This window comes from Onychostoma macrolepis, chromosome 08 (assembly GCF_012432095.1).
Source record: "Onychostoma macrolepis isolate SWU-2019 chromosome 08, ASM1243209v1, whole genome shotgun sequence".
Lineage (NCBI taxonomy): Eukaryota > Metazoa > Chordata > Actinopteri > Cypriniformes > Cyprinidae > Onychostoma > Onychostoma macrolepis.
Window position 1 is genome coordinate 23,689,575 of NC_081162.1, and position 23,646 is coordinate 23,713,220.

General features: G+C 35.7%; 1 protein-coding gene across 2 annotated transcripts in view; it reads right to left on the reverse strand.

Annotated features, from left to right (window-relative positions):
• Positions 1-23,646, reverse strand: part of gripap1 (GRIP1 associated protein 1) — a 56,159-nt gene that overhangs the window by 23,453 nt on the left and 9,060 nt on the right. Inside the window, exons 8-24 of one of the 2 annotated variants that reach the window (XM_058784875.1) lie at positions 23,532-23,580; positions 23,248-23,318; positions 22,759-22,806; positions 22,648-22,679; positions 18,494-18,541; positions 16,676-16,775; positions 16,322-16,399; positions 13,738-13,830; positions 12,374-12,508; positions 12,001-12,096; positions 10,930-11,142; positions 10,657-10,770; positions 10,190-10,267; positions 7,361-7,456; positions 5,874-5,930; positions 4,424-4,523; positions 1,709-1,842 (exon numbers count right to left, since the gene is read on the reverse strand). In XM_058784875.1, the coding sequence (XP_058640858.1) occupies positions 1,709-1,842; positions 4,424-4,523; positions 5,874-5,930; positions 7,361-7,456; positions 10,190-10,267; positions 10,657-10,770; positions 10,930-11,142; positions 12,001-12,096; positions 12,374-12,508; positions 13,738-13,830; positions 16,322-16,399; positions 16,676-16,775; positions 18,494-18,541; positions 22,648-22,679; positions 22,759-22,806; positions 23,248-23,318; positions 23,532-23,580 (1,542 nt within the window). The remainder of the gene's footprint in view (positions 1-1,708; positions 1,843-4,423; positions 4,524-5,873; positions 5,931-7,360; positions 7,457-10,189; positions 10,268-10,656; positions 10,771-10,929; positions 11,143-12,000; positions 12,097-12,373; positions 12,509-13,737; positions 13,831-16,321; positions 16,400-16,675; positions 16,776-18,493; positions 18,542-22,647; positions 22,680-22,758; positions 22,807-23,247; positions 23,319-23,531; positions 23,581-23,646) is intronic. The other variant, XM_058784876.1, reaches the window with a different exon arrangement.

Here is a 23,646-nt window from a genome sequence, read left to right on the forward strand (position 1 = left end):
ACGAAAGTCGACTTGTCCCACAGACTTTCACCGTCACCCTGTGTATACTATTTTCGTCCCATGAGTCTCATTTTCCCTCTGGCTTAAAAAAAAAAAAAAAAAAAGAACTTCCCTTTCTGAAGGTTGATGACAATTTTCCTTAAACATATCTCAAATAGGGCTGGGCGATATGGCCAAAAAAATTATCATGATAATTTTTTTCATATCAGTCGATATCGATAATTATCACGATAAATGTCAAATCTTTATTTCTTTGAAGTTTAAAGCCAGAATTTTGCTCCAAAGTGAAAGTTGTAGAAACCAGACCATTAATTTTCCTTAACAAAATAAATATCTAACTAGAAAAATTCATTTCTTAGGTGCTGCATGTTCTAATGAGTGATATTGTTTCAAATCAAGAAACAGGTTTGGTTTGCCTGATAATATTAATAATAATAATAATAATAATAATAATAATAATCACTTTTTTGTCTCTTAGAAATTCACATTTGATAGTAGCTTGAATTAGGATGCAGAGGTACATTTTTGTTCATTATCAAAATCAGTAACATCTGTACAAATTGTAGCAACCTCAGTTTTATATGGTTAAATTTATTCTGACCAAGTTTTTTATTTTTTATTTTTTTATTAAGCATTGGTCTCCCATAGTAGCATACATTTAAATCATGATAAACACAGTTAAAACCACACATATAACCATGGTAAAAAATATATATAACTATGTGGTTTTTAGGTAGCCTGTATGAAAAACAGTAGTCTAAAAACATTCAGTATAATGCACACATGCTATAGCTTAATCACAAATACATACTATAATTTTACACCATTACTCCTGTAATAAAATTCAATGTGAATATTCCACATTTCTGCCACAATACATTTTCAGTGCAGTGAGTGTTACTACAGTAAATCCATGGTAAATGGCGGCGATGTGTAGACTTGAAAGCCTTCTGACTGTCTTGTTGCACACAGTGTTTCTCCTGTTTGACTCTAAACTAGTTTAAATCAGAGAATAATTTGTGTTCGTCGCTGAATGCAATCGCTTCGATCTCACAGCGCTGTTTACTGCTCGCGTGACTGTCTCATCCGCGAGTAAACGCATCTGCTCTAGTGAGCTCGCGCCGCGCGGCAGTTTGACTTTGATCCGAGCAGATAAACGGTCCGTGTGGCACGATTCAAATGAGTCATTCGTGTTTCATGTTTCGTTCCGCTTTTGGCGCATAAACATTATATCGAACATTTATCGACCTCTTCATATCGTTTTATCGAGGAAGAATTATATCGCGATACTTATCGTTATCGAATTATCGCCCAGCCCTAATCTCAAACATGCCTGATATGCATTATGTTTCAACTTGATGGCATAAAATGGGAGTCTGTGCTTTGATAAATGCATTTGAAAGTCAACTAGAAGTTTCAAACTTCATAGCTTTAGCAAACAGAAATAATTACTCAAATGCACCTCAAAGTTTCTGTTTTTCTTCACCAAACCACACTCATGTCCCTCAAGATGGTCCAGCATGTCACGACAACCATTATTTTCTCCCCTGTTTCTTCACAGGAACAGTGTATTTATGGAATTTACACTGTTCAGGATTTATTAATAGCTTTTAGAAGAAGGAAATGCTCCTGGGAGCCAGAGAAAAAGAAGCATCAACTGTGGCGACAGTATTTGCAAGGGTCGTTGGTCCCCAGTGGGCGGAACTACCTTATTGGTGCTGGGAGCCGAAGCCCCTTCTTTCATGATTTCTCTGTAGCTGAAGGAGGAGATGCTACTGCTGTCACCCGTCTGCTGTGTACGGCTTGGCGAACTGATCTCAGACAACACCAGCTCTTCCAGACCTGCAAATACATACATGGAGCATAAATCACCCAGCGCTGTAGGTGCGCTAGAAAACAGCAACTTAACTCAGCAAGTTTAGCATACAAGCTTGCTGTCAGGATAAGCCTTTATGCTAAATGGAAATACCAGCATCTATTTCTAACATATGCTGGTAAGTATAAAACCATAAAAATAAGTTATGCACCGAGAAGAACTGGTCACAAATGCACTGTTGGCAAGTTGCTTTTAACTATGTTAATGAGTTATTTTGTAGCACTTAATATTAAGCATGTCTCATGTTTGGGGCAACTTGGATTGTGCTTATTTACTGCAGCATCTCACTCTACATCTTATTTCAGAAGCTTTTAAAGCATCGATGCATGTTGACATGGTATTGTCTCATTTAATATCTTGTTTGAAAATATAATCAATAGTCCTAGTAACTAAACAACAGCACTTTCCAGAAACAGGTAACCGCTAATATGATCAACAACTAGTTACTGCAAGGCAATTGTTAGGAGGCAGCAATATCAGTACACTGCAGTCTACAGAGAGTAAGTACATAGGTCAACAAACATGGAAACACTGAGTAATCTATACTAGCACTAGGCATGCTAACATACAGGCTATTTAGCAGAATGTCGTCCATTAATACCTGCACTCACGGACAGAGGATCTACAAGGTAAACAATTCACAGAAGTTAAAATAAAGTTAGAATAAACTTTTCATTGTATGCAATAAACTAATGTTCAAAAGTTTGGGGTCAGTATTAAACAAGGACAAATTAAATTGATCAAAACACTACATTTCAAATAAATGCTGCTGATTTTGACTTTATTAAAAAAAAAACCTGGAAAAAAAAATCAATTACAGTTACCCATTATTTGTGTGCTATATGTTTTCAGGCAAAGACATTGTTAGCTTAGCAGCATGCTAAATCATCATCCATTGGAATCAACTTGTGAGTTGAGTCACTTTTGGAGTTTCCATTTCATTGGGATGCTTCCTTTGAAGGTAGTTTATTTAGATAGTAGCAAGCTCACTAGGTATTTGAACAGAGCTATAAATGCTGCTTTTAAAAAAAGAAAATTATAAATAGAACCCAACAATGAATTCTAAATGTTTAGTGCAAAGTTGTTACTTCCTCCCCCCCCCCTCCCAAAACACATGCTGAAATCTCTTTGAGAAAGTGTGTGTAGACTTTCAGACCCTTCTGGACATTTGACAAAGATAAAGCTCCCTACTTTAAAATGTCTGATTCTAAACTTTCTGTAGAGCAACCATTAAACATTTAGTATACTTTAAATTATAAATGTCTCAAAAGAGGAGTGCCCTGGCACTGCCAACAATCTACAGAGAGCAAATGCACGTATGCATGGATCTGTAGCACATTTTTAGAGGGGCTCCATCAAATATTTACAACACCCGCCTCTCCCTCCTTGTTGTGTGTGGGGTCCGTCCCAACAGGAGTTAAAGTTTTTAAGGAACAAACGAATGAATACACCTAAAAATTTTCTATTAAGTTGAGACACTGTGTATTGAATTTGAGCCAGTATTTGACCACTGGACTTCTGAGTCGCTTATGTGGTCCAAACACTAAAATTTGATTATAAACACCATGGGGCAAAAGTATTATGTCTTGGGTTCATGGCTTGTCAAAATCACAAAATTTCCAAGCAGTCCACCCCTCTAGTTTTTTTTAAATTCACACTTAGTAAAAAAGTTCTCAAATCTACTTTACAAAAGACGTGCATTGAGAAAAGCAATATACAAATAAAACTGACTTGATTTCATATAAAAAAGGCCAGCTAAAGTGTGTAAAAAAAAAAAAAAAAAAAAGTGTTCCAAACTCTTAAGGTTTTTTTTTAATTCATACTCCGTCAAAAAAAAAAAAACACTTTATAAAGACGTTTTCTTTGACATTGACGTGTACTGTAAAAATCACTTTGCAAATAAAATTGACTTGATATCATGTAAACAGAAAAAGTAAATGACAAATGTGTTCACAACCCATTTTACTGTATTTCAAATGTTATTTTGAATGAAGAAAAGAAATAGGGTGAAGAAAATAGGGAAGAAAGCAATTTATCGGATTGTGAAAAGTGAGCCAAAAATCTCAATGATATGAAAGAACACCACAGTAAAGTGAAAGAAAAACTACATTAATGTAATCTGCCTTCTTGGAAAAACTATTTATAGCCAATGGGCTGATGCAGGAAAGTGAACTGCTCAACATCCCACAGGAACCTGATGCAAGAACAAAGAGGATGGGCTCTTTGGAATTCACTTCAGGTGGTAAGAACACGCTTTGAGTTTGTCTCATTTGTAGCGATTTGCAGTAGGGGAGGAGCCGTCTTCATCTGCTGCCTTATTTATGCACAGCGCCACATATTTACTTACTTGCTTTAAATTTTTAATTCATGCCGCCCATGTGTGATGAAATAGCGAATGCAGAGGCTATCGCAGTTTAAATCACTTGAGAGGGTGGTTGACAGCTTTAAAAAGCCCTATTCCATGTACTAACAAATGCTTTATTTGATGATGGAGGGGTATGTCTCAAAATCTTAAGTGTAACATGTAAGGACAAAGAAAGTGTTCACCTGTGCGGGTCTTAGTGTTGGTTAGGATTTCCTGAAGCCGCTCCTGGAGTTTATCAGCTCTTTTTCTCTCCAGATGGAGCTGCCTCTTCAAGTCTTTCAGCTGCAGACATAACATGACAGGCATTATTTTGACGTCTGATGGACATTTAGCTTGATGGACATTTAGCAGACTAGACCAGTCTATACAGTGGCCCCAAATGTATTTGGACGCTTAAGCCACACTTAAAGGGACAGTTGACCAAAAAAAAAATTACAATTCTGTTCCAATTTTACTTTCGGTCCCACTTTATATTAGGTGGCCTTAAATACTATGTACTTACATTTAAATGAATAATTTGATACAATGCACTTATTGTGTACATACATGTTTTTACTTGTACTTATATTTTTTAAAAATACCTATATGTAGTTACATCTGCAATTGATTTCTGTAATTACATTTATAATTACACTATTGACCCATCCCGTACACCTTAACCCACCCTTAAACCTACCCAATACCCAAACCTGTCCCTAACCTTACCCGTATCCCACCTTAATAGCAGCAAAAGTGTTTTACAATACAGCATGAACACAATAAGTACATTGTACTTATTTTTTATGTAAGTACATAGTAGTTAAGGCCACCTAATATAAAGTGTGACCTTACTTTCTTCTGCTGAACACAAAAGATATTTTGAAGAATGCGTGTAACCAAACAGTTGGTGGTCCCTACTGACCTCCACAGTATTTTCTCTATACTATGGAAGTCAATTAGGATTGTTTGGTTACCCATATTCTTCAAAATATCCTATTTTATGATTAACAGAGGAAAGAAACCCATAAAGGTTTGGAACTGAAACTGGAGGGTGAGTAAACGATGACAAATTTTCATTTTTGCATGAACTACCAAAATGTCTAGATATCACTGCATTACATAGTAAAATAGCAAACCAGAATATATATACAGTATACATAGAGACAACAATTCCACATCAACTAAACATCCTGTCCATCCATTTTCCCGCAGTAGCACGACAAAATACTTTTGTTTTTGTCGGAAGGAGAAAAAGAGGGGAAGATATATGAAATTTCATCCATTTTGTGGCCAAAATCACTAGGAAGGAACTTCCCAGAGGGACTGCATTTGTAACCTAATAAAAAGTGTGACTAATAAACAATACCATAGAAAAACTATAACCAAAACTTTATTGAGCTAAAAGTATGGACAGCTTCTGGAGCTGGAAATACACACAAAATCAATGAACTGTCAAACGAGATTCTATTGATGAAACGGCTACAGCGTTAAAGAAAGCTGATCGACCCTCGTCAATGGGAGGTCTGGTTTCAGGTCTGTAGGGCAGAAAGGTGTCCTGCCCATCGCATGGGACTATTTTAATTCACTTTCTGGGAAATGGAGAGAGGGAAAGCCCTGACTCATCTCTTTCTTCTGGCTGGATTGTCTACTTACCGCTGAACTACCTTTTTTCTCCAGGATTCTCTGTCCATCCACTGTATCTTTAATCTCCTGAAATACACACACAAAGGTCATTATAGTTCATCGAATCCATCTTTATTTTTAAAACTATAGTCAAATTATTATTTTCAAATACCTTTTCAGTTTAGTTTGAAATGTTTCATTGAGTTACAGTTCAGTCTCTTTCATTTTTATGCATTTTAGATAATAAAAAGAACATCTGAAGAACCAAATAAAACAAAAAAGTGCATTTAATTTTATTTACAGTGGAACTTCTATTGCAGAAATAATATTTTGCAAATAATGTTTTCAATATTTCCTCTTTATGCTATTATTATAGTTAATATTTATCATTTAAAACATTTAAATTAGGACTGTCAAAATTAATCACATCCAAAAAACAAAGTTTGTTTACATAATACGTGTGTGTACGCTGTGTATATTTATATGTATAAATGCACACACACATGCACGTATATATTTAAGAAATATTTATATGTATGTATATAAACACTAACTTTATTTTGGATGATTAATCGTGATTAATTGATTTGACAGCCCTAATTTAATTATGAATATACACTACCTCTAAAAAGTTTAGGTTCAGTAAGATTTTTTAAATGTTTTTGAATAGTCTTACATGCTCAAGGCTGCATTTATTTGATCAAAAACACATTCAAGTCAGCAATACTGCAAAATGTTATTACAATTAAAAATAACTATTTTCCATTTTAATATATTATAAATGTAATTTATTCCAGTGATGCAAAGCTGAATTTTGCATCATTACTCCAGTCTTCAGTGTCACATGGTCCTTCAGAAATGTTTTTAATATGCTGATTTAATACTCAAGACGCATTTCTTATTACTGAAAATAGATGCACTGCTTAATATTTGAGTGGAAACCCTGATACATTTTCAAGATTATTTGATGAATACAAAGCTCAAATAAACAGCATTTATTTGAAATAGAAATCTTTTGTAACATTATAAACAATCTTTTTTAATTCATCTTTCAAAAAAAAAAAAAAAAATCTTACTGCCCCCCAAAATGTTGTGCAGTGTATGATGTAGGTTATGATGCTTTAAATCTTAGTATTAGTATACAATAACAACCATAACACAAGTAACATCAGAACAAAATAAGTCCAAATAAACGATCCTAAAAAATATTCAGATCAGACGAGGAAACACCAATTTTGCAGCTCTGAAAACTGAACATCCCCCAGGAGCTGCTGGTACCAGATGCTCACACAAAGAACAATCTCATCCTACTGTTGAGTCATGCATCGTTCTTGAGTCACATTTGAAATTACTGGTGAGCTCCAGCGATCACACCCCCATAATATTCTCCATCGGAGTCATGCCTTATTTAGCATCTTAAAAACACATGGTTCTCATCACGCTGAAGAACAAACGCTCCAGCAGAGCCACTAGGAGACTGACAGAGTGCTACAAAAGAATGCATTCTGTTCTCACACCTGTTTGAGTTTGCTGATTGTGATGTTGAGTTCTTCTCTTTCTTTCTGCATCTCCGTCACTTGCTGTTTGACTGCCTCCACCTCTGCAGCTTTAGCCTGAGAAACGGTGGGAAGATACGTTCATTCATTCATTCAAATGCACAGTGGATGAGTTCTGGACAGAATGAGCAGTATTTACTTCTTTAATACACAGATTTGTCAGACTTGAAAAGTAGGATATGATATTACTGGGTAATCTTATTAATGCTTATTTGTTTTCCATGCCAGCTTCCATGGCTATTTTTACGGCAAAGAACAGGATCAAATAAAATAAGTAAAAAAGCTAAATATTTAGTAAGTTTAAATATTTATTTATTCATATATGTGTGTGTACCAGTTTTTCTATTCAGGTGGGGACTTAAACCTGAATACACACAGACTCATGGGGACTCGTGTCACGGTGGGGAACTAAATTGAGCTCCCCACGGGTTAACAAGCTTATAAATCACACATTTATCACAAATCACAAGTTTTTTGGAAAATCTAAAAATGCCTATAGTTTCCTGTAAGGGGTAGGTTTAGGTGTAGAGCAATATATGTATGCATATATGTACAGGTGCTGGTCATATAATTAGAATATCATCAAAAAGTTGATTTATTTCACTAATTCCATTCAAAAAGTGAAACTTGTATATTATATTAATTCATTACACACAGACTGATATATTTCAAATGTTTATTTCTTTTAATTTTGATGATTAGAGCTTACAGCTCATGAAAGTCAAAAATCGGTATCTCAAAATATAAGAATATTTACATTTGAGCTTGAATAAATGACCATCCCTACAGTATAAATTCTGGGTATCTCTTGTTCTTTGAAACCACAATAATGGGGAAGACTGCTGACTTGGCAATGATCCAGAAGACAAACATTGACACCCTCCACAAAGAGGGTAAGTCACAGAAGGTCATTACTGAAAGGTGTGGCTGTTTACAGAGTGCTATATCAAAGCATATTAAATGCAAAGTTGACTGGAAGGAAGAATTTGGGTAGGAAAAGGTGCACAAGCAACAGGGATGACCGCAAGCTTGAGAATACAGTCAAGCAAAGCCGATTCAAACACTTGGGAGAGCTTCACAAGGAGAGAACTGAAGCTGGAGTCAGTGCATCAAGCGTCACCACGCTCAGACGTCTTCAGGAAAAGGGCTACCAAGCCACTTCTGAACCAGAGACAACGTCAGAAGCATCTTAACTGGGCTGTGGAGAAAAAGAACTGGACTGTTGCTCAGTGGTCCAAAGTCCTCTTTTCAGATGAAAGTAAATTTTACATTTCATTTGGAAATCAATGTCCCAGAGTCTGAAGGAAGAGTGGAGAGGCACAGAATCCATGTTGCTTGAAGTCCAGTGTGAAGTTTCCACAGTCAGTGATGATTTGGGCTGCCATGTCATCTGCTGGTGTTGGTCCACTGTGTTTTCTGATGTCCACAGTCAACGCAGCCATCTACCAGGAAATTTTAGAGCACTTCATGCTTCCTTCTGTTGACAAGCTTTATGGAGATGCTGATTTCATTTTCCAGCAGGACTTGTCACCTGCCCACACTGCCAAAGGTACCAAAAGCTGGTTCAATGACCATGGTGTTACTGTGCTTGATTGGCCAGCAAACTCGCCTGACCTGAACCCCATAGAGAATCTATGGGGTATTGTCAAGAGGAAGATGAGAGACACCAGACCCAGATACTGATTTTTGACTTTCATGAGCTGTAAACTCTAATCATCAAAATTAAAAGAAATAAACATTTGAAATATATCAGTCTGTGTGTAATGAATAAATATAATATACAAGTTTCACTTTTTGAATGGAATTAGTGAAATAAATCAACTTTTTGATGATATTCTAATTATATGACCAGCACCTGTATAGACACACATATACATATACACACACATATACAGTGTATATATATTCATTTGTGTGTGTGTGTGTGTGTGTGTGTGTGTGTGTGTGTGTGTGTGTGTGTGTGTGTGTGTGTGTGTGTGTGTGTGTGTGTATATATATATATATATATATATATATATATATATATATATATATATAAATATATAAATATAAAGTGGACCCTTTTTCCAACCATTCTGTTTTCTTAAACTAAATCTAAACTATATATAAGAAGTTTCAGCCTGAATAAAACAATTTCTGTTGGTTATGTCAGCACAAAAGAAAAGTTCTAAAGAAAATAAATTCTGTTCTCGAAATCTTTCATCAAAATAACTTCATCTGCTTCTGAAATAAATTTTCTTTTGTGCTGACATAACCAAAGCTGTGCAGGCATGGTAAAAGTAATATTAAATGGTAATATCACATCCAACTTTTTATGATCTAGGTGGATAAAATCATGTCAGGCCAGAGATGGACTGGCCATAGGACTTTATTGGTGGTTCAGGTCAGCAGAATCATAAATTAAATGCAATCAAATGTACTCCATCCACTTCACTGAAAACCAAAGTAATTATATGAGATTTAACCTTGGGTTTCCAGGACCTTATTGAGAAATTCTTAACTTTTGAGCAACTACAGATGGTAAACATATTTCATGCATTTCATATTATCATTTAAGCTCATTAAGTAAAATTCTATGTCAAGCAATCATCCATCAACTCAATGAGACGTGACAGAATTCTGATGTGTTTTTGAGACTTGAATATGTATGAAGACAACAAATGTGTCATATAGACAAGATCTGCTAAATATAGCTTTACCGCTCATTACTTCATCTGCTTTAGCTGACTGTACTCTGTTAAGTGCCGTCAAATACCAAATGTATTTTTATGATCGCATCCAAAAGTTTACCTCTAGCTGGAGTGTGTGATCTTTCTGTAACCGTTGGATCTCTTCTGCATGGTCCAGTTTGTTCTTTTCCATGGTCTCCTGCTCAAACCACAAACAAATGACACCAATATCAAGTATAAATCACCCAGACATCAGAGAGTGACATTTTTAAGTATTTTTAGATAAATATACTAAAAATTCAAGTTTGAAATTTGTATTTTGAAATTACAGACTATAAAACTGTCAAATGATGAAAAGAAGTTTTTAGAGGATCTGCTTTAATGGCTCGAAATTGAATTCTAACAATAAATCCACTATAAATGCTCTTCACCATTTGGCATTGTAAAGTCTGTAACATAGTAACGACAAAAACAACACTGACATCATGTGGTCAGAATGATACTAATGTAGCCAGATGTAAACAACAAAAGACAGTTTCCATCTCTGACAGTGCTTTGCAGCGAGAGATGGATGTAAACATACAGCACCTCTGCTTCCTTGAGTCTGCGCTCGAACCAGCCCTTTGTCCCCTCCATGGACTGAACCTGAGCTTTCAACTCCTCCACATACGGCTGAAGAGCCTCCAGCTCTTTGGTACGAGCCTGAAAAAAAAAAAAAACACAATTGCGAGAAGAAATTTAGCAGATCGTTTTTGTCCAAAGTATACTTTGTACAGACACAATCTACCTGGAGAAACCTGAGGTTAAGTGCTTTGTTAAATGTTCTCGTGGCTCAACCTACAACCCACAAAGGTTCCTTACTCTCTCATCTCGTAGCTGTGAGCGGATCTCCTCTTCCGTGCGGTTCTTCTCCTCATGGAGGCCGCGAAGCTCTTTCTCATAGCGGGCCCTGATGCCCAGCACTTCCTTCTCATGCTGCAAGCGCACATCACTGAGCTCTTCTTTGTGCCGTGACTTCTCTTGCGCCATCTCAATGGCCAGTTCATCCAGCATGACTTTACGCTTATCCGCAGTCTGAAAGAACAAGGATAATGTTGACTTACTTCTGATCAGTGTGATATTTATTTTGAAAGAAAATGGGGTCATTTTAAAGCTGTCATTACCAAAGATTTTTTTTCTTGATTTTTTCTTAACTTCAACAATTAACAGGTATTTGAACAGATACTCAACTTGTTACTTTGCATAGCAAAGAACATTAGAGACAAACTTGCCTTTAAGCATGTTGTCTTTCCTACAGCTATGTCTGTCAAGTTGCACCCCAAAATTTATTTTTAGCCTGTTTTAGGATATTTAATTTTTTTATTGTGGTGTTATTTTCAAGAATTAGCAAATTTTTCCCAAACTGGCATTACTGTAATACGAAAAAACTACTTTTTTTAAACTATAAAATATGTATATATCATGGTTCTATTTTTGTGCTGAAATTGCTATGGATTTAAAAAGTGTGTTATATCAGGATAATCTACATTGCTACAGCATGTTTAATTCAAAGCGTCAGAAAGATGATTGAAAATGATCATGTAAGATTGGTTTTGGTGCAAAAAACCTTGACTAACATCACAGTAGATCCTAGAGGGAAGAAAAAAAAAATTAAAACTGTACAAAAGAACTCCAAAGGTGAATCTACCGGAACTCGTTTGTGGCTAAATCCGATTGCGGCTTTTACATTAATAAAGTCATTATGATGGTCAAAAGATCAGAGCATTAACTGATGGAAGAACGAGCAGAGTGAACTGACTCACTAAAGAAGCTTAAATGAAGATAGAGATAGTGAGTGCAGCAAACGTCAAACTACTTTCACCTGCCGCAGTGGGAATTGACTGAATTGTAAAAGGATCAGAAGGTAAAAAGAAGGATTGTGTGTGTCGTCACCTTTCTGGCCTCCTCTAACTCCTGCTGTAGCTTGTCCTTCTCCAGACCCAGTTCTGTGAGCTGCTCCAGAAGTCGACTATTCGCTCGGTTTGACTCCTGATCAGCAAGTAGTAGTCAAATAATTTTTATGAATGCTCTGAATACAAATGCTTAAATACATATCTTACTTAACTATATCAATGAAAGGCTTTTAAAAACATTTTAATAATTTTTCAGCAGAACAGACTGTTCTCAATATCCGAAACAATTGACTTTTCTGCAGTGGGTAAGAACTAATAATATGACAGCACAATGATTCTGGATAAAATACAGCATTTTATTTAGAAAAAAAAGCCTTTTAATTTGTTTTTATAGTTAACAGGTGCCAAAATACCTGTAGCTGTGAGTTGAGATCATCTTTCTGCGCCAGGAAGCTCTCCTGCTCTGTGCGTCTCTGCTGAAGCTCTGCATTTAGTGCCAGACTTTGTTCTCTCAGCAAATTCAGTTCCTGAGTCTTTACAGTTTGGATCTGAAAACACACACACACAGAGTTTCAGATATATACCCCAAAGAACCCAGAACAACTGAATTAAGTCTTATTTAGTCTGAATTCAGTGTGCAAGCGAGAAAATGCCAACAGAAGACAAAAGAAGAATGATTAAGGAACAGAAAATACTAGACAGCAGCTGAGAAATGCAATTCAGCACAGTGCTGAATACAATATAAATGTACCCATGAGTGCTTTTAAGCTAAATATAAACCTTCATGCATGATGCAATACACATATTTATGTATGAATGTGTGAACATACATACACGCATGCAAAAAAAAAAAAAAAAAAAAAGGCTAAACAAAAACACATAGACATAAATATATTAATAATAGAAACTTTTTAAAACTGCAGCCTTAGAGTGTTCTTGGGCTTTGGTCTCATATTTTATACATGGTGTCAATTAAATTATTTATGCTTATTTAAATATATTTAAATATTAATATTTAGGTATTGCTAACAAACGATAATGGCTTCGATTCCCAGGGAGCGCACATACTAAATATATACCTTAAATGCATTGAAAGTCATTCTGAAATAAATAAATAAACTTAATGATGTTGTCTGCTAAGCAATAAACTAAAAGAGTATTTAAATATGCAGTTTTAAGTTATCACACAGATACTTGCTTTAAAGACATTAATCACACTGCGATTAGAAACTCATACAAAACAAGATTTTAAAACAAAACAAGGTAACACTTTATTTCAAGGTGTCCTTGTTAAACAAGTTACATGTACATACTGTTATAATAACAATACATTATGCATAATTACATGCAAGTAACCCTAAGCCAAACCCTAAACCTAACGATATAGTAAGTACACGCTGTTAATTAATATTACTCAGTACTTAAATGTATAATTACACTGTAACAACGACACCTTAAAATAAAGTGCAACCCAAAACAATGTAACTTTATGAACCTCCATGAATTTCTTTTTAGATACTGACAATTTTTCAGAGAAGTAAAAGAAAATATGGCACCAAACAAATTGGTGTGAATTAAGAGTGATTTGTCCATTTCTTCAGGCTTTAGTAGTAATATAGGCAGTGGCAATAAAGTTGATAAAAGTGACATTAGTATGCGTGTATGGACAGTTAATGGTACAAAGAACATGTGTGTTAGACCAGACACAGTCATTGAGTGAAGATGATGCAGGAACTGAGGTTGATGAAGGTCATGATGCTGTATCATGGTCAGGTACCTGTTCTAGGGCTGCTAGATTTGTCCTGAGAGCATCGTTCTCACTCAGCATGCCCTCCACCTGCTCCTGACTGACCGCGCTCTGACACGCTACCTGCAGCTCCGCCCAAACACAAAACCAGCCCACAAGACCCAGACAGAGAGAGAGAGATAGAGAAACGGAGAGAACGAAAGACAAAAGAAGAAACCAAAATGAAGGAACAAAAGAAAGATTGAAAAAAAAAAAAAGAAGAATAAAGTACAATGAGAGGAAGAGGATATTAATCAAAAAGAAAATGAATGAATGAAATAAAAAGAATAAAATATTAAAAGTATGAAAAGTTTGAAAAAAAAAAAAAAATGTAATACAAATATGAAAATTACACAAAAACAGCAAAAACATGAAAAATAACGAATGAAAACCAATAAGGGAATGAACCAAAAACATATTTATTATATTAAAAAAGAATGAAATCCATGAAAAGGGAAAATTATAAACATTAAAAAAAATAAAAATACAGAAGAAAAAAAACAAAAAAGCAAGAACAATAAACACGACAAAAAGAACGAAAGAAAATAAAAAACAAATGAGGAAATGAAGCAAAAAATCAAATTATTAAAGAAAAAATAAATAAATAAAACATTCAAAATAAACATTCAAAATTTTTTGAAGAAATAAAATATGAAACATGAAAGAAAAAAATACAGATAACGGAAAAAAAGCAAAAAGAATACATGTAAGGGAACATGTACAGACAAAGAAGGAGATGTGATTGATGAAGGAAGACGTGTCCAGCGGCAGCGTGAGATTGTAGGGGAAGATGAACAAGAAGAATAAAGCCCGAGGGGGTGAATGAGAGCAAGAGATGATAAAGAAAGAACACCCAAAACAAGTGAAAAGAAGAGAGAAGAAAACAGGCAGAGTTAGAAAATCCACATCAAACAGAAGCGACCCAGTCAAGCAGTTCTGAATGGAAAAACAGAACAGGGAGGTTCTTTATCCTTATCTGCTTGCTGCTCATTAGAGGCAGCTGCTTAATTAAGATTTGTGACCTCACAGAGGAAGTGAAAGACATTTGTGGTGGCAGGACCTGCAGTAAGGCCAACGGCAGTATAAGAGCGGCCCTTCCCTCAGGGGCCCCGGCGGAGCGTGTGTGCCCCTAAGCCACCTGTACTGAGCCCCACTAATCCTTAATTACTCAGCTGATCCTGAGCACCATCATCCATAAACGCTCAATTAAACAGGCTGCTCTCTGGGTAATTATAAACTTCACCAACTTCTCCTTAAGCACAAAGAGTGTGCTATCAGCAGAAAGACTGGTGTGTCTTCTGGTTCATATTAAAGGGATAGTTCAGCCAAAAATTAATATTCAGTCAGTTTACTCACCCTTATGTTGCTCCAAATCCATTTGACTTAGTTTAACAAACTTTCTTAAAGCAAAAAGGAGACACTTTGAAGATTGTTGATACTTGTCTTTTCAATAGACAACGAAAGTGAAGGATTATACATTTATAAATTAATTATTAATTATACATTTATAATTAAACTAACAATAATAACTATAATAATAATAATAATAATAATAATAATAACAACAATTACATAGAATTTTTCAATTTAGTGAGAAATGTATGATTAAAACCCTTTTTTAAAAATGTCCATTAATATATTCTCTGAATAAAAATGTGGTCTAATATCATTTAAAAATAGACAGTCTATTAAAATGTTTACCACTCAAGAAATTCTTACATAAATCACAGATTGGTTTAGTTAGATATTACTCCAGAAGATTGGAATATAGTACAAAAGTCCTATAATATAGTTTTATGATGCCGTTTTGTTATTTTTGGAGCTCAAATCTCATCTGTCCCCATTCACTTCCATTGTACTGAGAAAAAAACACCCAGGACAAACTTCTCCTGTCGAGTTTCACAAAAGAAAGTCATACAGGTTTTCCTTTCTGGTTAAACTGAATAACTAACCTTAAGACAAAAGCTTTTTTTGCTTTCTAAGCAAAGCAAAACAACACTGAAAACGATAACAGCTAATAATCACAAAACCACATCCAGCCATTTAAAAAAAAAAAAAAGTCAAATTTTCATTATTTGATTTTTTAAGTGGAACAATAAAAACGTAATTGTGTTCCACGCTGATAACAACACCCACATGAGCCTTTTACGGTTTATTTAATTGAATCTGTAGGACCTATTATCATTAAAATCGTACTCAATTTATGCAGATTAATTGCTTGCTTTCTTTCATTTATAAACCTGTTAGTAAACAGCGAACCAGCAGATGCGGAAATTGCAGATTAATTCTCTGGAGATGCACTAACAACCATCTGTGATGGAATAAACATTAAAAGAAATGCTAAATGAACATTTTAACCAACTATTAATCTTCTGTATTCTACCCATTAGTGCCTTTGGCGATGTTTGGAATGGAACATAATCTGCAGTATGTACTGTATACCGCACTGTATACTATGCAGTATGCAACATTTAAACATTTCAAATGTGGTTGTATGACAACACTTCACTAATTTGTTTCATTTAGTGACTGGTGTCCAGAATATTTCACATTTTTAAACAATCTTGTGCACTACCTGATCTTTGAGCGCATGGATGGATATCTCATGCTCTTTCTGTTTACTCTGCAACTGCTCCTTCAGTTCAGTGACGTTCTGAAATCACACACAGGCAGGAAGATTCAATGCATTTTTAGTATGACAGTGATGGATGCAGCAGTGTGTCTACGGTCCATTAATCTCTGCAGATGTGCCTCAGTGCCAGAGTCTGATCCTGAAGCACTGACTGCAGTCTTTAGCACACTCCCAAGGGTTTGCAAATGTTTATCATCATACTCCCTTAGTGGCCATCCATTGATCGCCCTGCGAGATGTGCAACAAATGGGCTTCAATATTAGGGAATTTGGCAGGGTGGGCCTGAGCGGATCTCACCTGGTTGGCGGCCATTAAATCTGTCTGCAATTTCTGCACACGAAGGTTTATGGATTTGAGCTCCTCCTCTTTCCTCTGTTGGATCTCATCAATTTTAGTCCTGTGGAAACAAATGCATCATATGCTATGAGGGGTTTAATGTGACTAATGTGCGGTAGGGTCTATTTCCAGGCATCACGAGATGAATACCGAAATAAAACGGCAAATTCAGCAGGAAAAACATTACGGGGGCGTGTAAATTACATCATGGGAACACATGTAATATAGAGTTGGAGGTGGGTTCCAGAAGTAAAAACGGCATTAAAAACTTCACAGAGAAATAAGACAAACTAACCGTGAGCTATAAATTGTGTTTCTACCGAAACCATAAGAGTGATTTCAGCAGCATTTTTTTTTTATTGAATGTGCTTCAAAGAATAGCTCACCCAAAAATGAAAACTGACCAAAAATACTCACCCTCAGGCCATCCCAGATGTAGTCTCGCATAGCCAGACCTTCAGACTGATGGCTAAAGGTCTGGAATCTATGGTAGCTTTCATTGGCCAAGGCCCGCCCATGAGGCCGTTTGAGTTTGTTTCGTACAGCGTTTCGGGGCGTGGAAATATCGCCACACTAACAGAGTAGTGTGTAAAACTCTCGGACATATTTTAAAGATTCTATGCCGAACTTTAAATATTTCACATACTTTTGAAAATCCAGCATTTAGTTGATCCTGATAAGCGCTCGTCATCACAGTTGTAAACACGACGGCTTTCTTCTTTCGTGAGGGGGTCACGGCATCTTTGTTTCCAGGCAGAACGTTAAAGAACGCGACACACATGTCTCCCGGAAATCCTGTATAATTCAACCAATCCGACGACAACTTCGAAACTCCTGAAGTGTTTCCACTTTTATGTGCCATATGCATCAGACCTTTAGCCAACGTTCCGTGGGCGTGACGTCTGAGGCTGAGACTATCCCAGATGTAGATGAGTTTCTTCATCGGAACAGATTTAAGAAATTTTGCATTATTCACTTGCTCACCAATGGATCCTCTGCAGCGAATGGGTGCCATCAGAATCATACTTTGGCCAGAAATGCTAGTTTAAAGTTAAAACACCTTAATGATGGATTTGTTACTTACAAACTCTCACCTTTCACTTCACAAGACATTAATTGATGGACTGGAGTGTGGATTACTTGTGGATTATTCCAATGTTTTAAACAGCTGTTTGGCTCTCATTCTGACGGCACCCATTCACTGCAGAAGATCCATTGGTGATCAAGTGATGTAATGGTACATTTCTCCAAATCTGTTCTAATGAAGAAACAAACTCATCTACATCTCGTATGACCTAAGGGTGAGGGTGAGCTGAGGTATTTTTGAGTGGACTACTCCTTTAACGGATACAAATATGTAGGATCTATTCTGAGAATGCAGAAAGAGTCGGATTTACTTTTACACTTATTTATTTTGCAGATGCTTTATCCAAAGCTCAGTTTATAATCAAGCAGGATTATTTGCTGAATTTGCAACATTCAGAGGTATCATTCACTCCTCAATTTAGTGCCCTCAAGTCAGAAGTACACTATCCACAGTCCTGATTCAAAATCCAGCAATCAGGTTTATAGGCATGTAGTTTGTTTGCTTTGTTTTTCATTTCGAATTAAAAATGTAAAAAAAATTGCTATTCATCTTCAGGTTCAAGCCTTATAAATCTATACAAGTATAACTCTTTATAAATAAATGGGAAATACATTTCCAGAACCCAGGCCGCTAAAAACTCCCTGTTGAGCTTTATCACAAAATAACGGCTCTGCTGGGTTTGTCTTGCTCACCTGCTGTCATTGTAAAGTGCTTCCTTCTCAACTTGTAGCCGCTGAAAGCTGTAAGAGAAGCATAAAGAGACTTGAATCCTCACTGGCCCTAAAAAAAACCCCATACAGCAGTGATAAATAACAGGCAGCATCTCCTGATCAGGGAAAACAGGCCCAGGTTGACCAGAGGGATGCGGATCGGAGCCAGTCTGTGCTGATTCAGCAGTCTACAGTGAGTGCCAGCACAACAAGTTCACGTTCAGACTCATTACTCTGACAAGGAGACTGTCGCTAGGCCACAGCTGAGTTACCACGGCACCTAGAAGGTGATGTAATCACACGGAGAGTTCTGATTGGCTGAGAGCCACCGTGCAGAGAAAGAGGACTCGAGTTAAATGGAGGATTGAAAGTCATTTATCTTGTGCTTGAGGAGGTAAAGTGTTCAAATGTAACATCGTCCATTAATACTGTCTTTAACTTTCATTTTTCCATATTTCAGCAGGTTTTGCATGAAATCACTCCATCACGGTCTTCCTCAATCAACCCTCTACGGACATCTTGGCAATTGAATCGCCACTGGCTAGTACATTTTTTAGTTTACTCGCCAGAGTGATATACTATATATGGATATGTATATTATATATATTTTATATTATTTTACACACACACACACACACACACACACACACACACACACACACACACACACGCACATGTTTGTAAAATGGCACAGCTTTTTAAATATCTGAAAGTACACTCTTCATTACAATATGATATTAAGATAATCAAGTATCATTTAATGATAAAACCAGTAATCTGAATTAAAACTTGGTAACCATATATGAATGCATTAGTCATTTTAACTAAACTTAGGACTGGTAGTGGTGCTTTTTTTTTGGTCATTCTGTGTTTCTGTAAAAAAATGGGGGAAAAAACTAACAATAATACTGGTAAGATAATACTATGAATTCTACTAATAAGAACTAGTGTTGTCAAAAGACCCGGTACTTCGGTACCAAGTCGGTACTAAAAAAATGAAAACGTCACGGTACCAGGTTTTTTTAAGTACCGGTGGTACCGAGTACCCGGTCAACCCGGTTCTTGACGCGTACGGACCTGTGATTTCCGCGATGCAGAAAACGCAGACAGAATCTCGGAATCCAGTTATAAAAACGGAGTTTACAGTTTAGCACGGAATGTCACGGAATTTGTCAAAGTTTGGATGAATTGATCAAAAGTAGGTCGTCACACTTTAATCAAATCGCGACATGGACTAGTATCTGTAAATATTAAGCCGCAAAAGTCGATTCAGATATGAATCCCGCATGTTCTTTGAGTCTCTGTGTCTGTGTGTGAATGAATGAATTAATTAATTAATGGCAGAGACGCGCGTTTTTTTTTTTTTTTTTACACTGAAGCGCGCGACGCTCGCGGTGATTTCATCATCTGCCGTCTCAATGAAGACATAAATACATAAACAACATCTACAGAACTGCTCTGAGAGTCACTTCACGAGTATTCTACCGTTCCATTTGAGTAAAACCAGCTTCATATCATATAGCTACACACAGAAATTTAAAGGTATTCACGGCAACCCGTCAAAATAAAAGTTTATCTTAAAGACATTGTGCCAAAAATATATTACTATTATTTAGTAGAATGTATGTGATACTATTACTACTGTTGATTAAAAAATATTTATATTTTTAAAGAAATAAATCACACAATTTTTCTTCCATATTTTAATTTTAATAGTAAATCCCCTTTATTTACCCAAAAAATTAAATGTTTAAATTTCATTAATTAAAAGACAAATTAAATTTGGGTGAAACTTTACTGTTTTTCATACTTTTATTACTTGCGGAAAAACTTGAAACACAATTTAAATAAGTATGAAGAATGACATTGATTTTTGTAGATCTTATTTTTGTTTGACTATAATTAAAAATAGTGTGTTTTTAATTAGCATGTGGTACCGAAATTGGTACCGAGAACCGTGGATTTTCACTGGTATCGGTACCGAATACTGAAATTTTGGTACCGTGACAACACTAATAAGAACAATATAATTTTTTTACCCCTAAAGAAATGAATATTTCTTTAAAAAACTAGGTGCTTTATAAGTACTAATAAACAGCCAATATGTTAATAATAGGCATGCTATAAGCAACTAATTAACAGTGAGAATTGGTCACTATACTAAAGTGTTACCGAAAAATTTCATGCTATGTTGAGTGAAAAGTATATGCACTTCAACTGGATAGTTCACCGATAAATGACACTAGTGTTGTCACGGTACCAAAATTTCAGTATTCGGTACCGATACCAGTCAAAATCCACGGTTCTCGTTACCAATTTCGGTACCACATGCTAATTAAAAAACACACAATTTTAATAATAAAGTCAAACAAAAATAAAATGTACAAAAATCAATGCCATTCTTTATACTTATTTAAATTGTGTTTCAAGTTTTTCCGCAAGTAATAAAAGTATGAAAAACAGTAAACAGTAAAGTTTCACCCAAATTTAATTTGTCTTTTAATTAATGAAATTTAAATACATTTTATTTTTTTGGTAAATAAAGGGGATTTACTATTAAAATAAAAATATGGAAGAAATATTGTGTGATTATTTCTTTAAAAATAAATAAAAATTTTTTCAACAGTAGTAATAGTAGGCCATCACATACATTCTACTAAATAATAGTAATATATTTCTGGCACAATGTCTTTAAGATAAACTTTTATTTTGACGGGTTGCCGTAAATACCTTTATTTCTGTGTGTAGCTATATGATATAACGCTGATTTTACTCAAATTAAACGGTAAAATGCTCGTGAAGTTCTCAGAGCAGTTCTGTAGATGTTGGTTTATGTATTTATGTCCTCATTGAGACGACAGATGCTGAAATCACCGCGAGCGTCACGCGCGCTTCAGTGTGTGTAGAAAAAAAAAACGTGCGTCTCTGCCATTCATTCATTCACACAGAGACTCGCAGAACACGCGGGATTCATATCTGAATCGACTTTTGCGGCTTAATATTTACAGATACTATTCAATGTCGCGATTTGATTTAAGTGCAATGACCTACTTTTGATTAATTCATCCAAACTTTGACAAATTCCATGGCATTCCGTGCTAAACTGTAAATTCCGTTTTTATAACTGGATTCCGAGATTCCGCCGCGTTTTCTGCATCGCGGAAATCATAGGGTCGTACGCATCAAGAACCGGGTTGACGCAGGTACTCGGTACCACCAGTACTTTAAAAAAACCTGGTACCGTGACGTTTTCATTTTTTTAGTACCGACTTGGTACCGAAGTACCGGGTCTTTTGACAACACTAAATGACACAACACCCTGGTGTTGTTCTAATGCCTTATGACCTTCTTTCTTTTTCAGACCATGAAAGGATAAATGCATAAAAGTCCTGCTTGCACTTGTCCATAATGGCATAATGAACAGCAACTAGCCTCAAGCCTTAAAGAAAAATATTCAAAAGTATCATAGAATGATCCCACTTATCCCACTCACTTATCCAAGTCCTTTGAAGGCTTACGATAGTGTCGACAAAATGAATCAAACTGAAATTTAAATTATTATTTAGCAAAAGTCCTGACCTTGGCCATTGGTCTTTCTGTGCGTTCATGAGACCGTATTAATGCAGAAGTTTATTTCAGCAAAAGCCCACCAGCGCAGCATTTCAGGAAATCAAGGTTAATCAAAATGTGATACACAGCTCCTAGGAAATTATGCAGATACTTTCTTCTCTGAGGTGAATATCTCTGTTGTGTTCTGGTTGTTCTCATGATTGCAGTCGTGCACAGCAGACCAATGACCAAGATCAGTACTTTCGCTAATAGCCTAATTTAAACCAAAAATACAACAGCCTTATCATATGCCTCCAGAACACTTAGAAAATATGGCATAGGTCTAATGGGAACACCCTGTGATACTTTTCCTTCTTTTTCTGCTTGAAGCCGGTCACTATTCATTGCCATTATTATGGATGTAAGCAAGCAGGACATGTTTTTTTAGTTCACATTTTGTGTTTTAAAAAAGAAATAAGGTCATTAAAACACCATGGTGAGTAAATATTGTTAAGTTAACTACTCCTGTAATATGAGAGAGCTTGAACATATAATATAAAAAACAATAAAGCATAAAATCAACTTACCTCTCTTGTTTTTTCTTCAACTTATCAGACAACTAAAAAAAACAACAACATGGCATTATCACTGGCATTTTTATCATTGAGCACACATGCTGAAACACACGTGACACTTACTTTAGCATTTTCTTCTTGTAGTTTTGTGATTTCTGACTGCTTGGACATCTGAAAATGAAAATAAATGCATTACAACAAGAAAAGTCTTTTGCATGGGGGTTAAAATATGAATAAACCAAAAATATATACCATCTGGTCTTTGAAAAAGTGAATCAATCAGAATCAAACAAAAAGTAAATAAAAATACAATATTTAATGTTGCAATTGAAAATACAAAAATGTATGATAAAATTAAAAATAGCTATTTTTAATAAGCAAATTATCTATCAACCCTAGAAAACATTTCAAATATTTAAACCTGCAAAATGCCAGTTTAATCATAGATATGAACGTATTCTCTGGAGCAAGGTGAACATGAAGGTGTCCAAAATTAGCACCCATTGCAAGGGTAAAAATACACACTCATCAGCAAAATGAATCCTAGCATTTTGTCCTTTTATCTGTTTCCTGCTGTGCTGGGTATTTAGAGGGCAAAACTGATGTTTTTACCTCTAGTGTCTGGAGTTGTTCCCTCAGTAAGCATTTCTCCTCCATTTCCGTTTGAAGCTTTAATGCCACCTCTGAAACCCAGCGTTAACAGATATTAATGCACACGACCCCTAAAATATCTTGAGTTTGAGAAGTGTTCAACTGATGCTCAGTCAAAGTCAAACACATTGTGCAGCTATTTGAAGATCCAGAACACAGCCTTTCCTGGTTCTACTCCGTTAACTCTTCAGTGAGTTTGATAAGGTCACAACTTTAAAAGGAAGTTGCCAGAAAGATGTACTCACCGCTCAGTTCATTATCTCGCTGTTCCGGTTTGACGCTTTGCACTTCGGCCTAGAGAACACAGTAGGAGACAAAAAACACAAATGAACAAAACTCTTTTTCACAAAAGATTTTAAC